At 31.5% G+C, this 17,417-nt stretch overlaps 1 protein-coding gene across 1 annotated transcript; it reads left to right on the top strand.

Annotated features, from left to right (window-relative positions):
- The first annotated feature begins 4,862 nt into the window (after positions 1 to 4,862).
- Positions 4,863 to 13,126, top strand: LOC127720885 (sushi, nidogen and EGF-like domain-containing protein 1). Its single transcript, XM_052227627.1, has 8 exons — positions 4,863 to 4,890; positions 5,358 to 5,366; positions 5,952 to 6,056; positions 6,494 to 6,877; positions 8,283 to 8,336; positions 8,781 to 8,956; positions 11,464 to 11,580; positions 12,937 to 13,126. Exons 1-8 carry the CDS (start codon positions 4,863 to 4,865, stop codon positions 13,027 to 13,029), a joined length of 966 nt encoding a protein of 321 aa, XP_052083587.1. The 3' UTR covers positions 13,030 to 13,126.
- The last annotated feature ends 4,291 nt before the right edge of the window (positions 13,127 to 17,417 follow it).

The raw sequence follows: 17,417 nt of genomic DNA, 5'->3' as shown, positions 1-17,417 counted from the left end.
TACCAATACAGCATTAGTTCGTCAGATAGAGTATTTTCTTTGACAAATAAATGAGATTTCATGTTTATGCTTTGTTAATATTATAGTTCAATTATCATACGTGTGATACACAAGCCTCTTTATTTTTGGAAGCAGAGGTTTTTACAAACTATTATCATGATGTGTGGTGTGAATGAAATTATTAACAAAATAAACTGAACGAAACAACATACAATGGATCAATGAATAAATAATGAATGGTTAAGTGTGGATTAGCATGGTGGATAGTGTATGCATATCAGGAGTCGCTTACCCTGTCGGCGCACTCAGGCTCGCTCCTCTTGGATTTCATGTGATTCCCTAAGTTTTGTTTGTTACATTAGTTTGTATATTCTTTATCTATCTATAAGATTTGAAGATCGGTTAACTATTGTTGCTTAAATTTAGTCATAAAATAATTATCAGATATATAATAAAAAATAAAAGATGGCCAAATCAAAGACATCAGTTTAATATTTAGAAAAATGTTTTTGATTAAAAATACATATATTGTGTTAAAATCATCTCTGTCTTACGTTTTTAGCATATTTTTTTTACAGAAAAAGTGCTTCTGTACAGTGGTGTTCATTCTGTAATATTATTTTATTTCAGAAATAAAGGAAGATCGTAAGTACATGTAAATTTGTACTTTTTACGAATTAAAATACCAAGACTTTTTAGTCGTTTTACAGGATTTTTTTTCTGTAAATCAAGATATCGTAATGTTTTATTTCTAAATTTTAAAATCATATTAAAAACTCGTTGTGACTTCTCCAAGACCAATAAGTAGTGCATCTAATTGTTTTATCGTTTAAATAGAATATATGGGTTTAGATAATAGACACGTCTTCATACTAATTGTCAAAATGTTTCAAATCACTCCTAAAAAACATATCAAATGGTATCGGCCGAAGATGTTACTGATACTTTTGACTAAGGAATAGGCACAGGCACGTTAAACTATTTGAAGGATTAAACATTTATACCGTAGAACAAACTTTATTAGCATTTTTAAAATTGAAACACAACATTAAGATCTTATTTGTTGTAGCATGTACGACTCTTCCATGCAAAAATGGAGGACATTGTTTCCATGATAACAACGACGTTTTCTGTCACTGTCACCCACATTATACTGGAAACACATGTGACGCTTGTAAGTTGTTTACTTTAATAGCAACAAGCAAAAGAAATAATTTTAATTAATATAAAATCTAAAAAAATTTCCAGTGAATAAGATGTTTACCTATCCTTCTCTCGACTTTGTGGTGCCAGCCATAAAATACGAACTGCCTTCCCTTCCAAAGCACTTCAGTTTAGCACTTTTTCTGGGTTCATGATCCTCAATCTCAAGTTTCCTGGGTTTGATTGTTTGGTTGACAGTTAGTTTTCTGTTCATCTGTTCCTGATATTGTCTGAATTTTACGACTTTTGATGCCTCATGATATGTCCCCTTTTTCACAAATCTAATTGAGTGCACTGTAGAATGTTTTTTACAGTGATGGCGTACTGCATAACTAAAGACATATATAATGACGAGTAAGAGTACAACGATTTAAGGTAGTTCGCTTGTCATGTTTTGGAACTTTTGTCAGATTTTCGGAATCCTCTGGTTTTATCTATTTGAATGCCTTAAAAAAAATTTGCCCATTGACCCCCATTTTTCTTTTTAAAAATCTTTTACATGCATAATTATAAGCCATATGTAAAAGTCTTATAAAATCTTAATTATTTTTTAATAGTTTTTGAGAACCTTAACTTGTCAATGATAAAGCTATGAAAAATCAAGAGAGAATATTTTCCCGCCAAAATTTCAATTGCTAATATCTTGAAAACAAGCACATTGACCTATATCTTATTTTTGCTCGTTTTGTTCCTTTATTAATCCCCTATCAATATATACTAGTGTTATGAAAAGCTTGTTATTTTGAAACTGAGTAGCGAACTTCCTTAAGTGTTCTCTTGCCTGGCAAGCAATTTATTTCTAATCGAGTATTTGTAATATATTTCACCAAATGCCACGGGTTGTCAGGACAATAAAAGATGGAATTAATTGTCGTTTCAGTTTCTGTATGTTTACAATCATATGAAACCTCGTTTTTATAATATAAATTTAAGAAATGTATAGTTCTTTTAATGAATTAGGGGGATTTAAAAACTTTTACTTTTTTGTTCGATGAATTGCCGCTGTAAAGTCCCCAGTAGACGATGATAACTCTTCAAATATTGTAGTACTGTTATTTCTATTCTTATACAATACACTGTCATGCCTAATCGAAATGTAATATTTCATAAAACACACGAAAATCCCCGGAAATGTCGATAACGATTTCTACGCGTTGTTGCCAGTGACTTTAACCATCATTTGTTTTATTCGCGAAAGAGTTCATCTAATCAAGAGAAGATATATTTATCACACACATTGCATTAAAACTAGCACATATTGCCGCAAACAAAAGAAGTTTTTACAATTGTTGACCATTTTTTGTCGTGGTTATCTACCCTGGATGAAACATTTTTAGAAAATGAAAACATCAATCTGAATTAACTGTGTTATATAAAGGAGGATTTAAGTTTAAGCGGGACTGGAAAGAAGTGTTCAAATATATTTTTTATCATCATGGCGACATTGAAACTATTTGTATGTCCCAACGTAGATAGTAGACGAGCATTGAACTTTCACTTCATTGCGTCCATCCGTTCGTTTTCCCGTCTGTTCAAAACGTTAAAACGTGTAACAAGCAGTTTATTATCTTTCAGTGGTTCCACCAAATGGTAAGTTAATTATCAGTTTTGTACCGTTTTTCTATAAAAGGTCTTACATTTAGGTATAAAAACTTTCACACAATCAGTAGTACGAAACAAGTTTATTTCATTTATTGTAGTTATGTTACAGTTGAGACTTTCTTTATCAATGTATTTAAGCCAGCAAATGTACGCAAACTAATACTAAAAGATATCAAATATATAAACAAATATATTCTTTATCATGTCAACGTTGATAATAAAGTGCCCACTTTATAAACAAGTATTGATTCCGTATATGTATTGTCAAGTAAATAATACAGTTGACTATAACAAGAGTCAAACGATTTACCGAGTTGTTTATCATCTTCAAAATTAGAAAAAAAACTTAAGGTTGACTTTTTACTTGTTCTTGATACATTATTTCTTTAATTTTCTAGCATACTCTTAATATATGATCAATATTTGTAAATTTCTTCGCATCAAACTCGCCATTTGAGAAGACGTTAATGCCACAAGTGATAAAACTCGCTACGTAGTGTTTATTGAATTTCTGAAAAGCAATCACACCTAACGATAATTTTAGTCGAGTAAAATGCTGGAAAATTTTATTCAACCCTCATTTTCCTCCCAGGTTGTCTTTCAAATCCATGTCAAAACGGTGGACATTGTTACCATGACAACGGCGAGTTCGTTTGCAAATGTAAATCGGGCTTTACAGGAAATACATGTGAAAAAGGTTAGTAATATACTCATAGCCATAATTGAAAACCATGATTGTAATTATGACATATATAATTAGAGAAATTTTAAAATTCAAAATCATGATTGATTATTTTTAATAAAATTAGATGGACTCATATGATCTTAATATCTTTTTAGCTAGTATACTAGTACTAAAAATGATAAATGTTGAAAAGAGAGGCGAAAGATACCAGAGGGACAATTAAACTCATTAGTGGAAAACAAACTGACAATGCCATTACAAAAAAACAAAAACCATCAAAACACAAACAACAGTAAACAAAACACAACTTAAAAAACCAAAGACTGAGCAAACAAACCCCTACAAAAGCCAGGGGAAATCTAAGGCGCTCCGGAAGGGTAAGCAGATCGTGCTCGTCTTGTGGCACCCGTAGCGTCAACGCTACAAACCCGTACTTAAATTGCATCTTTTAAGGATTTTTTTCTCTTTCAGCCATACAGAACGATGGTATGTTAAAAACTTTTATATACACTTAACACACTTTCGGATTTCTTTCAATCTTTCGTTTGTCAAAATCTGACTTAGTGAACAACGAAAGAAATGTATAGTCAAATGTAGACCACAACATTATTAACAGTTGATCTCATTTCTCTTAAATCAAGTTGTGTCTCTCACTGATCTTTATAAGGCGTTCACTTCTTTTATAATGAGAAGGTAAGTGTGTTTGTGTTTCACTGTACTTTTATGTAAGTTTAATTGAAACTGAAGCATTTTAATGTTTAAAACATTCGAAAGGTGTATGTTTTAATTAACTTAATAATCATAATATTGTTTGTTTCTTACACTGTATAAGATACCAATGGGCATTTTGTACAATTTGAAATTTTAAGGTTTGAGCGTTCTTGATTTGGGCAAATTCAGAAAAGCGCTTCGACGCACTAGATTTATAAAGTATTATTTTATTTAAGTAATGAAAAATGATGCAGTCAAAATAGTTTCAAACGTACAAGTTTATCAAAACTGTTCAGTTTCAAAATGTTGCTCGCAAACTTGGCACTGTTTTTCGGTATTAATAACTATCACACTGATAAAACATTTTCTAACATTTTACTTCAAATAAACAGTTAGGTACTAACATTTTTGAAAATGTGTAGAGTTATTCCGTTTTAAGTTTTTTTCTTACATTGAGTCATGCGTTCTCGTTTTATATGCCGAAAAAACAAAGATTACCCTGACATATTCAATTGGTATCAATATCTTACAGCTTGTACAGGAAATCCCTGTAACAATGGAGTATGTTTTCACAACCTAGGGGTTTATATTTGTATATGTGACCATGGTTACAAAGGAAAACACTGTAATATAGGTAAGTTGAATAAAGAACATTTATTGAATGAAGCATTGTTGTGATTATGAAATCAGTAAACATGCATGGTCACAGTGCGGTTCACTACGATTAGATTTGATGCTATTCCGATTGCCTTTGTTTAATTTTTTTTACACCAACTTTTTCTATTTTTTTTTTTTTTACTTAATTGACGAGCAACATATAATGTATTACCTGAATATTAATATATCAAGCGACAGAAGTTCGCCGACGTTCAAATCTCATGAATCAATTAAGAAGAGCCAAATTAATGTAATAAAAACCTTTAGGAATCCCAGAACAACCGGAAACCATGGTTAAGAACAACGAGGTTTTACAAAATATTCACAATAACTGCATATAATATTTTTTATTGAAAGCTAGTTGATTTTAATAAGGACTAATATAAAACAAAACAAACAAGAAAGACAATGACAACTAAAAATTTAATGATATGCCTTAAGAAAATAAAATCAAAGTTTGAACAATGTATGTTCATATATATTTTTTTTTCTTTTTCAGCACGAAGGGGTAAGTTAAATCCGTAGTGTTGAAAATATACTCGTCAAAGATACCAAATTATTGTGAATAATATCATGCAAGGAAGTACATGTAGTCTGCACAACAAAAAAATCCAGTTATAACAACTATGCTGCAATTTTGTTACTTCATATTGTGGTTCTTCCACAAATAACACTTTATGTAGCAACTCACCAGTTTACCGAACACATAAAGAGTGTCGTGCTACGAGATAAATACATATAGGTTAAAATTGGGAAAATGTTGAGTAATATATGTGTAGGTTTTAATAAGAATAGGATACTTCGTTGTAACAATGCCATCTATATATATTTAATAGAAAAGGTTGTCTCTGGTTGTGATGTCAGAGAATTTCTGTGGAATATAAGAAAAGATGCCAATTTTAGCTCACTTACCGTCGAAAATAATTATAGAAACTTATGCCACATCACATCATGCTATTTGCGACATTTGAATTTCCGACGATTGTAACGCAAGTCTAATAAGGTATAAATATTTGACAAAGAAAACTCCTCCGTGGTGTACAAATGTCGATACAATTGAAAAATATTTATAAATGTATTTATTCTTTTTCAGTTTGTGACAGTAGTCCTTGCAAAAATGGTGGTCATTGCTATGACGACGATAACTCTTTCGTATGTGTATGCCATTCTGGATTTGAAGGAATACATTGTGAAAATGGTAATGTCAAAATCAAAGCAATTTAATCAAAGCCAGGACCGATTTCCGCATTCAATAATTAAATTGTCTGCATAACTCAAGACATAAAATTAAGCACATTTGGTAACACAACATCACTTTTTCTAGAGGAATGTATTTTATAAACCTTCTAATTCATTTTTAATCATTATAAATGATTTCAAAGGGTAGATTGTACTTTAAATTTATTTTCATACAAAACATGCAGTATCTTTTCAGTCGAATTTTGAAAACGTATATATTTCAATCTTATTTTATTTCTATGCAGAAATAATGCCTTATAATTTTTATGAGTGTTTGTGTTTGCGGCGGCGTTTTAATCTACCTTTCTTCGACATATTAGCTTTAAATAATATTATTTTAGATTTTGATATTCTTGTCCACATTTTTATATATTCTATTAAACTGTTAATTGATAGGACGGACCATAACGCACCCACCAACGGCGACAATACGTTACACTGTATCCCCAGCTGGGCAAGAGACGACATTATTAAATAAAATAGACCTCTCGAATGTGTCTCTAACAAATACATCATCATCAGTATCAACGACAGCAACATACTCAACAAAAACTGCCACAGCTGCATCAACGACAACAGCTTACCCAACAAAAACTGCCATACCTGTATCAAATACAACAGCTTACCAAGCAACAACTGCCACCTCAGCTGCGTCAGTGAAAAGAACAACATCGTTTGCAAATGAATCAACCACAACAGCTCACCCTACTACAACCGATGTATCTCCAAAACAAACAGCTACAACTCTATTGACTCATACAACAAAGCATGCAACTAAAGGTAAAATAGAATCTAAGTGTCATTCATCAATAAGAAAATTGTGGTTTTTGTTCAGTGCCTTGAATCATACTTTATAAAAAAAAAATGAAAACAACGCTTTATAAATATATTGCGTCGGAAGCGCTTTCCTGGATTTACCTTCATCAGAAACGCTCAAAGCCAAATATTTGAGAGCTAAGGATGTATAAGAACCGAAACAGTTGAGGAGCTGTATATATGGCCCAAAGGGACCCAAAAATAGCCAGAACCATCTATCAGAACTCTATACATTTCATTTAGATAATCCTATCAATAGTGTGATCACCTGATCATTGAAAACAAGACAACTCATTATAAAATAATAGAGTAATAAGAAATCGGAACTTCTGAACCTTAAAGTGGAATATATCTATATGCATTTGACCTGCAATAATAAAGCACTTTCGAACATTCTGAATATTTTTTTCTGATATAAAGGTAACATTCAATAAGTTATAATGATACAAAAGAGTATGACAAGTGAACTCATCAATATGAATAAAAGTAGACATCAACTAAACGACACAGAAATAAAACGAAAAACAACTAAAGGTGAACAAACTCCTTCAACGATAGACAAGTGCCAAGTAGTACATGCAACTGGTACGTTGGCTATGAAAATTATCAATTTTTACATTAACTATCACAGATTTGCAGTCATCATCAAATTCTGCAAAAGATAAAGATTTGCAATAGGATAATTACTGACCAATTTCCTGACTGAAGATATTTACTGGAAAATTTAAACTAGTTTATGTTTGTTATTGCTATATTTAATTTATTTCATTAGGCCTACACCTCAAGTTTAACAATACTATAAATCTATAGGTATCCATGCTGTCCCGCTCAAATGAGAGCATCTATTCATAAAGGTACAAAATTGGCCAGAAGTTACTGAAATTATTAACTTTACAATTATTGTATGAAATTGTTATTTTTATTTTACAAACATACACACATACTTTGTATCGATCTGATGAGTTAAGCCTTTTTCAACTGTTTTTTATAGTTTTTTCTTATGTTGTGCTGTTACACCACTGTCCCAGGTTAGTGGAGGGTTGAGCGCTCACAAACATGTTTAACCTGGCCACATTCTTTATGTGCCTGTCCCAAGTCAGGAGCCTGTAGATCAGTAGTTGTCGTTGGTTCATGTCTGTCATATTTGTTCTTTGTTAATTGTTTTGTTATAAATTAGGCGGTTTTTCTCAATTGAATTGTTTCATAGTTTTCATGTCGGTGCCTTTTATAGCCGACTATATTGTTTGGGTTTTTCTCATTGTTAAAAGCCGTACGGTTGCCTATAATTGATTACATCCACTTTATTTGAACTTTGGTGGATAGTTGTCTCATTATCAATCATACCTCATCTCCTTATTTCTATATGCAGTTGACACTTTCACTGAACAGAACACGGATGGCAATGTCGTAAATCCATTCATGAGTAAGTTTGTATGTACTTTTTCTAATTTTCTATGGGTTTCTTTGGAATATACTAGTTGTACTGTAACGACTCTATGTTCGTACACGTTAGAAATAGTCGGTAGCGACTCATAAACAAGGCGATAACACATATACTATAGACGAAAACTCTCAAAAAAATCATTGAAAAACTCAAACTCACTATTATCATGATTATAATCACTTCTTTTAAAAGAACCATGATAAAATTATTTAATTAACAATTATCAAATGTTTTCCGAAAACCGCCTTTAGTATCCGTACGTGCTACAGGAAATGTTGAAAAAAACATTACTTTAAATAACTTCGACTACACTAATACATATTTGTTCTCTACTTTAGATAACTTCGACTAAACTTATACATATGTGTTTGCTCCTTTAGATAACATCGACTACACTAAGACATATGTGTTCTCTCCTTCTAGTGCCAAATGTACAATCGTGTGATAAGCAGAGTCTTCTGCTTGATTTATCAAAAAGATCTGTTTTACGAAGTGTTAACGATACAAAATGCTTGTCTGGAGAAAGTTCAAAATCCCATGCTGTAGTGTTGACCCGTTGTGCCGCACCAGGAATATCGTCATGGAAACGGGGTGTGCAGGTATGATGACGAAGTGTCCTGGTGTTATTTATTAATGTCTAAAATGTATCACTAATTGACTAATTAATTTAGTGTATTGGTTCTATTCGAAATAATTAATTGTACTGTTAAGTCCAAAAATGGACAATAATAATCAAACAGTTCCTATTTCAGTAAATTATTTTAAAAATACAGAACTCAACATTATCGAATAATGTGATACTTTTTTAACTTCCATTACTCTTACTTGCTTCGTTTATGGCAGTAAATGATCTGTTTATATAGTAATAATAATAATAAATTTTATTTTATTATTGTGTCACATACTGATTGAACATTATACAATGACATAATAAAAATATACATTAAAACAATCAGTACCCAGCCATAAGATTGGCTTATGAGACACATATCTACAAAACATTTCACATTTAAATATATGTAAATATAACATTTCCTAAAATTTGTTTTTTGTACAATTTCAAAAAGATTTATCATTTAAATAATTACAAATTCAATTAAAAATTCATTTAATAAATTAAATTATAAATTATATAGATAAAAATTATTATTTATTTCATTTAAATATCACATGACTTTAGAGTAGTAAAATTTAAAGGTTACTAAAACTATAAAAATTAGTATCTCAAACTAAAAATAACTTTCGTCTCATAAAAAAGTTAAAAATACTCTTGCTTAAAAATGCTTGAATTTCAGGACAATTCATCATTTCAACTAATTTCTGATCATCGTCTAAAATAGCAAAATTTTCAATATAATTTGAACATTCAGAAAATAAAAGCCATTTCAAGTCATCATAAAGAGAACAATTTAAAAGGAAGTGTTTTTCAGTTTCAACACAATTGTTCGTACAAAGCACACAAAGTCTGTTATGAACTGGAATTGGCGGCCTGGCATACCTTCCGGTTTCGATGGCTAGCGGTAGCGATCCGGCGCGGAACAGAGCCATAATGCGTTTATGTTGTCAAGGTATTAACATTGCAACATATAGTTCAGTATTTCGTTCCTGTTTAAATTATAGTAGTAAAGCTAATCTTGTATTTTGGTCTTTGGATGTTTTGGAGAAAAAACCCTGGTTCGAAAGACAACACCTATTCTAGTTTTTTTTTACCTTTAACTAATTCTGGTCAGTTATAAAAAATTGAATTTGACAATGTGATTACTTAGGTATTTCTTTTTCCAAAAGGGAAAGACCTTACTGTATTTCTTCTGATTATAAACATTCTTCCGCCAATATTTGTCAAAACTTGCCTTCACAACCGTAAGACATGTCGCTTTTACGTTCACACTTCATAATGGTGTCATGAATACCTATCCGGAACTCACGCTGTGAGTCTTTTTTTTCGGTGCATAGTTATCTGCCTAAAACAAAAAAAAACTTGTTATCATGTGAACACCATAATCGTAACAGGTAGACAAAAACCGAAGGGTTGAATTTTTTCAGGGCGCCACCCTGGTACTTCTCTACATTTGGATCGAAAAGATTCAAAGTCTCCTTGGTAGGGTTATACCCTTTGAAAATTAACCGCTGTCGGTTGGCTACTGAAAGTTAAGAAACCGTAAGTCACAGAAACCTGGGGTATTCACCAAAATACATCAAGGTCAAATGTTTAGGTTGACCATGACCTTTGACCTTAAACCTTTAACCTTAAACCTTAAACCTTATTAATCTCAGAAATCGTTATAGTTACAGATGTCTTAGATTGTGGAAAATGTTTATGTCATTAAGGCGCAACTTTGTTACATTTGAATGAGGATATTTGACTGTCCGTAATGGGCATAACACCTGCTAACTGTTTCCGAATAAACAATATTAGACAAATTTAAACCAAAGGTCAAAGACCCATGGGTCTTTAGCAAAGCCATCGGGTACCAATGAACTTCATCTTGACAAAGGTAATAAGTTCAAGTGTCAAGGTCATGTAATAGATAGTGAATTTTGTGTTTTTAACCTATTTTGAGGGTTTGATGTGTGTTTTAAAGCTTTCTATTATTTTTAATTTTAGTTTCTTGTGTACAATTTGGAGTTTAGTATGGCGTTCATTATCACTGAACTAGTATATATATTTGTTTAGGGGCCAGCTGAAGGACGCCTCCGGGTGCGGGAATTTCTCGCTGCATTGAAGACCTGTTGGTGACCTTCTGCTGTTGTCTGTTCTATGGTCGGGTTGTTGTCTCTTTGACACATTCCCCATTTCCATTCTCAATTTTATTCCATTGCACTCTTTTGTCTATTCAAACATATATTTTACAATATGAAAAGGAATCCCCTCTCAATTGTTTAAGAACCATTGACAGTTAAATTAATATATTTCTTTTTTTCAAATATAAACTCATTTGTGTGAAATAAAGATGCTTTGCTTCAGTACGATATTGAAACTTTACTTTTTTTTATATTTCATTGCAAAAAAAATATTTCGACGAATACAAAGACATATCAAATGATGTGTTTAGAAAAGTGGTATAGGCTCACTTCTGTACTATAGTATATTGTCCTTTATTTACAGGTATCAAAATATTGTGGCATTTTGCCAAGTTTTATAGCAGTGGCACAGTTTCGCCGTGACGTTTTGATCGAATCGGCAGTTCTGGTATCTTGTGATAAGCAAAATGATACCTTGCAGGTGAGATATTGTGTAAAGAATTGTAAAGAAACTTACAATTCTAATTTGTTTTCTTGTTCAGTTACGGTATTTAAGATACTCTCAGATTGAATTCTGATCTCTGTGTCTTATGATAATCTTTTTTTCCCCGTACGAAGTTATGAGGTTTATAACGCGTGTAAATCTGGTGTAAACCAGGGGTATCTGGTAGTTACGTGTCCAGATCCAGTCGCAAATCAAAGTTTTGCCACTGTGATATTAGCTTGCAAAAGTAGGATATTATAATGGCAGCTTGATATATTACGTATTTTTCCACATGATGATATATATATTTTTTTTATTTTATAGTGAAACCTATATATGCCAAACGTTGATCCACAATAGGAATTTGAACATTTTGAAACTTAAATGACGTCCCTTTACATGATACTTCTATAAGAAGAATGACCACATGATTGTGGTCACTAATTTATTTGACCTTTTAAATATTTCAACGAAACAATACACCTTATCGCTATCTATGCCATTCCGGGTAGGTTCTGAAATTACACAACTTTTTCATCCAGTTGAAGCTATCATGGGCCCTGTTTAAACAATATATCATGCATAAAATATTTCAAAGAGCCCTTTTTAAACCATCGTAAACACTCCAAACAAAATATTTTTTTTAATTTAATTTGAGTTTCGAAAACGTGGATCATAATCTATCAAAATTTCAAAGTGTTCTCTTTCTAAATCTTTTCCTCCCTTAGATCGTTACTGATGACCTTTCTTTTGGCGCCGGATGACCCAAACAGGAAGTTGTCTAAGTGACTGTTTTTTTTTTTCGGATTGGACTAAAAAGCGATAAGGTGTATAAACAACGGATTAATGAATAAATGTTGACTGTTATAATGAGGATTCGTATGGCGGGTGATACATCCATAGCAGAAGACGCTTACCCTGTCGACGCACCCTGTCTCACTCCGTGTAGGGTTCATGCCATTTCTCCAGTTTTAGTTTGTTATTTCGATTTGTCTCTTCGTACTTGATTTACGAGAATTGAACATAGTTAACTATGAGAGTCTTCGACATGACAAAATGTAAAACAATTCAAAAAAAAAAAAAAAAATCATCTGCCTAATTTTTGGCGACAAAATAATAAATAGAAATCAGATATAACAGACAGCAAGCAACAAAATCACTACAGAAAGGCTCCTTATTCCCTGTTAGTATCAAATTGAATGTATTTAACGATAAAAATTCAATTAGAAAACGTACAAAGTATTTTAGGCAAAATATTTATCCCAAATCCACTACTACTTACACAGATAATCATTGCTTCCAACAGTATGGCTTAAAACATTTCGTTTTGACTTCTTTGTTTGACTTTTTCAGATTTTATCACAACCATGTGATGGGTCTATTAGACTAAGAAACGTAACGTGGCCAATAACAGATACATTTTATACTGTTAAATGGAGAATTTGATAGAATATGAAAGACATTTGTAGATTGTAGCATAAACAAATAGTTATGACTAGAATTTGACAAATTAAGATGTTTCTTATATAGATGTATCTGTGAATCTCATATCTTGATCTCTAATGTTACTATTAAATATTTCAGTAGTATAAGCTGATATCGTAGCGTTTGATTTTCCTTTGATTTAAGGCAAATAACAAACAAATAAACGATTTTCTGTATTGTGAATGAAGAATAACTCGGATGTTAACTTTGTGGTCTCAGAAATTCGTGCATTTTCATGTCATATTTAGAAGCAAGTCTTATTTAAGAACTTATATCGTTTATCGAAAGTATCTTTAAATGAATCGAATTGAATACGACTGTTATCAGTTTGGGTAAGAATCCTTCAAAGGAATAGTTCTTTACATGGTAGACGTTTTAAATCCTAGCAAGTCAGAATAAACCATACAAGTGTAATAAAATGTTGAATGTCCCTTCAGTATCTTTCGCCTCTCTTTTTTGGACATCAATAAGATAATAAATTACAAATTTACATTGTTATTTCTGTAGCCAGTAAATTGTGACAAAACTATAATGCACAGTAGTAAACAATTTAGGATATCGGATGAAAATATTCTATTGGGATTTTGGCTTTCAATTAGAACATGAAAATAAGGAGATATAGTATATTGCCAGTTAGAAAAACTTCCCACGGAAGGTTAAATGAAACGAATGTTAACAACATTACATGTTGATTTCTTGATTGACAACATATGTGTTACGTTTGGAGAACGTGTTTTAACAAATTATTGGCAATCCAGTGGGAACCAACTGTGCTTCCCTTCTAAACGGCATGTTCCTTTATTCACATGAGGCTCGCTTCATATAACAGTTTCTTAGTACGAGCGAAATGAAGCTAGCATTATCATTTAACTTAACGTTCCGCTATATAGATGATGTCCTCTCACTAAATAATTCAAAGATTTGTGTCCATATTTAACGAATCTATTCCATCGAACTCAAAATAAAGGATACAATTGTCGTAACCTCAATCACTTCCCCTTGTCCTCGAATATGATCTACTAAATTAGAATAATAATCGGGTTTGTACTGACATCAGCAACACAACGGGTGTCACATGTGGTGCAGAACTGCTTACCCTTTTGGAGCACCTGAGATCACTCCTAGTTTTGATGGGGTTCGTGTTGCACAGTCTTTTGTTTTGTATACTGTTGTTTTCACTTTTGATTGTTTTACGTTTTTTGTCATGGCATTGTCAGTTTGTTTTCGAGTAATTAGTTTGAATGTCCGTTTTGGTATCTTTTGCTTCTCTTTTGTAAATCTTTTAATGGATTTACATTTGAACAGACTTTGTCAAACATCATCCAACACGATCTTTAATCGCTATTTGTCTACGGAGGCAATCTTTCATTTAAAGATACTAGTTACACTTGACATTGAAATTGTCAATCAACCAATCAATCAATCGAGCAACCAATTAATCAATAAAAGAACAAAACATTTGAAGAATCTTCTTGAAATATTTGTAACTGGATATCATACAAACAACAATCAATAATTTAATGTGAAATATAGTCAATCGTTACTTTACGCTATGCAAACGGTTGTTAATTAGCCAGCCAACCAACCAACCGTACCAACAAATTGATTCTTTAATTAATTGCAATTAAAATACTAGTCACACTTGTTATGTCAACAGTCTATCAGCTATGGAATTACGCAATCATGTAAGGAAAGGTGGAAAGATCATCACTCACATGTGTCTTTTAAAGCAATTGTCTGTCTTTATATTTTGTAAATAATTTCAAGGTAGGTACATTTTAAATTGTGTAACAAATGTACAACAAAAAGTTACGTCTAATGGAGATTACGAGTCATATCCTGCATATCATCTGGCAATAATTAATAGAGCGAAGATTAAATGTACATACATGTATTAACCTTTTGACAGACGTACTAGATTTTAAACATTCAATTTGAAAGTCTTCTACTTCTTTGTAGGTTATTCGGTCATTATTCTGTGGTAGTATAAAACATTCTCAAACTAAACCTTTTTTTCAAATCACTTTTTACGTATTTCATTTATTTGTAGTCTAAATATGCAACATTATTTGCCATTGAACAAGAATTAATCAAAACATATTATTAGAACAGTAAATATTGACATGTCCATTTCACAATCTTCTTATAATAATATATTTCTCATTATTTTTTTTTTTATTTTGGCCAATGATTGTGTGTATGAAAGATGAAAGGAAGAACCTGCTTAACAGACTGTTAAATGTAAAATTATCTGAGCATTGAGACATTTTCATTGTAATCAAAAGAGCAAATTGATGATTTAAAGAGTTATCTATTTCTTTAAAAGTACCCTATATAAAAACTAAGCGGCCTTCAAATGTAAAACGCATGCCGAATTCACTTAAATCCTTCTTGGAAACTTTGTCACAATTGCCAATACTGTTGATGCTGTTACTATTTGTACAAACCTCAATTTACTTTTCTTCTGGCTATGCATGTTACAAAGCATACCACTGTTCCTTATATGTACGGCGCTAGACCAGACAAGTTTAAAACAATTCCAGCAAAGTCAAACAAAATACTGAAATAACTATCCTTGAAAAATGTTCGTGAAATTTTTGTTACTGGACATAACACAAACAACAATCAATAAATTGATATGAAATATAGTAACTTGTTAATTAACGGCTGTAAATCAACCCACTAACCAACCAACCAGACCTATAAATTTATTTTTTAATTAATTAATTACTGTCATTCTTGACAATATGTCAACAGTCTATCAACTATGCAATCATTCAATCACGTACAGAAATGTGGAAAGACCATCACTCACAACTGTCTGTTGAAGCAATTGTCTGTCTTTATATTTTTCAAATAAATTAATTTTCTTCAACAATTATCAACGTTAAATGTAGGTATATCTTAAATTTTGTTATTCATGAAAATGTACAACAAAAACAGTTACGTCAAATAGAGATTACGAGTAATATCCTGCATATCATCTCGCAATAATTAATTGAGCAAAGATTAAATGTACATACATGTATTAACCTTTTGACAGACGCACTTTATTTGAAACATTCACTTTAAAATTATTCTTCTTCTTTGTAGGTTATACGGTCATTATTCTGTGATAATAAAAATTGTAAAACTAAACTTTTTATCATATCCCTTTTTACGTATTTTATTTAGTTGTAGTCTAAATGTATAACATTATTTGCTCTGGAATTTAAGCAAACTGAACACGAATTATCAAAAAAAATCTTATTAGAACAGTAATAATTGATGGATGTCAAGTTGGTTCAATATTCAACATTCAACATTCAAATTTGTTTTTATTTTTTTTTCAACATTCGATTTCAACATTCAACATTCGTTTTCAACATTCAACTTCCGTTTTTCAACATTCAACATTTAACATTCGTTTTCAACATTTAACATTCATTTTCAACATTCAACATTCGATTTCAACATTCAACATTCGTTTTCAGCATTCGAAATTCGTTTTTCAACATTCAACATTCAACATTCGTTTTGCAACATTCAACCTTTGCATTCAACATTCGTTTTCAACATTCGTTTTCAACATTCAACATTTGATTTCAACATTTTAACATTCGTTTTTCAACATTCAACATTCGTTTTCAAAAACATGTATGGTAACTAGGTACTTTGTTTTATCAAATAAGGATGATTGCTTGACACTGTTGACATGTCCTTGACTTCCTACTGTTGACATGTAAACAAAATAGTGGCTTTAATCGTCCTGAACATTTTCCCCATGTATTGTATGCTTCTTTCAATTGTCTTTTCTTACAAAATCAAATGAATGTACACACGGTAAAGGTCCAGGTCATCAATCATCGTCAAATTGAAGGTCGTTTGATGTTCAATGGTTATTACTCTATTCGGGTTATATTAATATTATGGTCAATTTCTGAAGAAAAAACCCAAAAGACATATTTTTGTTCCGATAGCAACCATCCTAGCACCGTGAATCCAAAACATTTTGATGTCAGTTATTGATTAGAAGTATTGATATTTATATTTATAACCACAACTAAAAATTGTGTTCATGCAAAATGTGTATAATTTGCTTTCACAAATACAATGACAAATAACCTCTGCCCCTGCGGTTGTGACAATATTCAGCCAAAATATTTTTTATATATGAAATTGCTGTTTTGTATATTAAGTATCATATTTCTGAAAAATATTAACAAATATCATTAAATAAAATCTGGTTTTGCTTCAGAATGACTGCAAAGTAGCTGTTTTGTCAATAGTAGATCCCCCAAAATGTACGGGGAAACTTATTGACTTTGCCGTCATGGCATCCGTGGCCTAGCAACATTTTGGGGGCATTT

Source organism: Mytilus californianus, unplaced genomic scaffold (assembly GCF_021869535.1).
Source record: "Mytilus californianus isolate M0D057914Y unplaced genomic scaffold, xbMytCali1.0.p SCAF_11, whole genome shotgun sequence".
In the NCBI taxonomy this organism is placed as follows: domain Eukaryota; kingdom Metazoa; phylum Mollusca; class Bivalvia; order Mytilida; family Mytilidae; genus Mytilus; species Mytilus californianus.
Note: the sequence above shows the minus strand (reverse complement) of the source record. Positions and strands in the feature narration are given on the sequence as shown.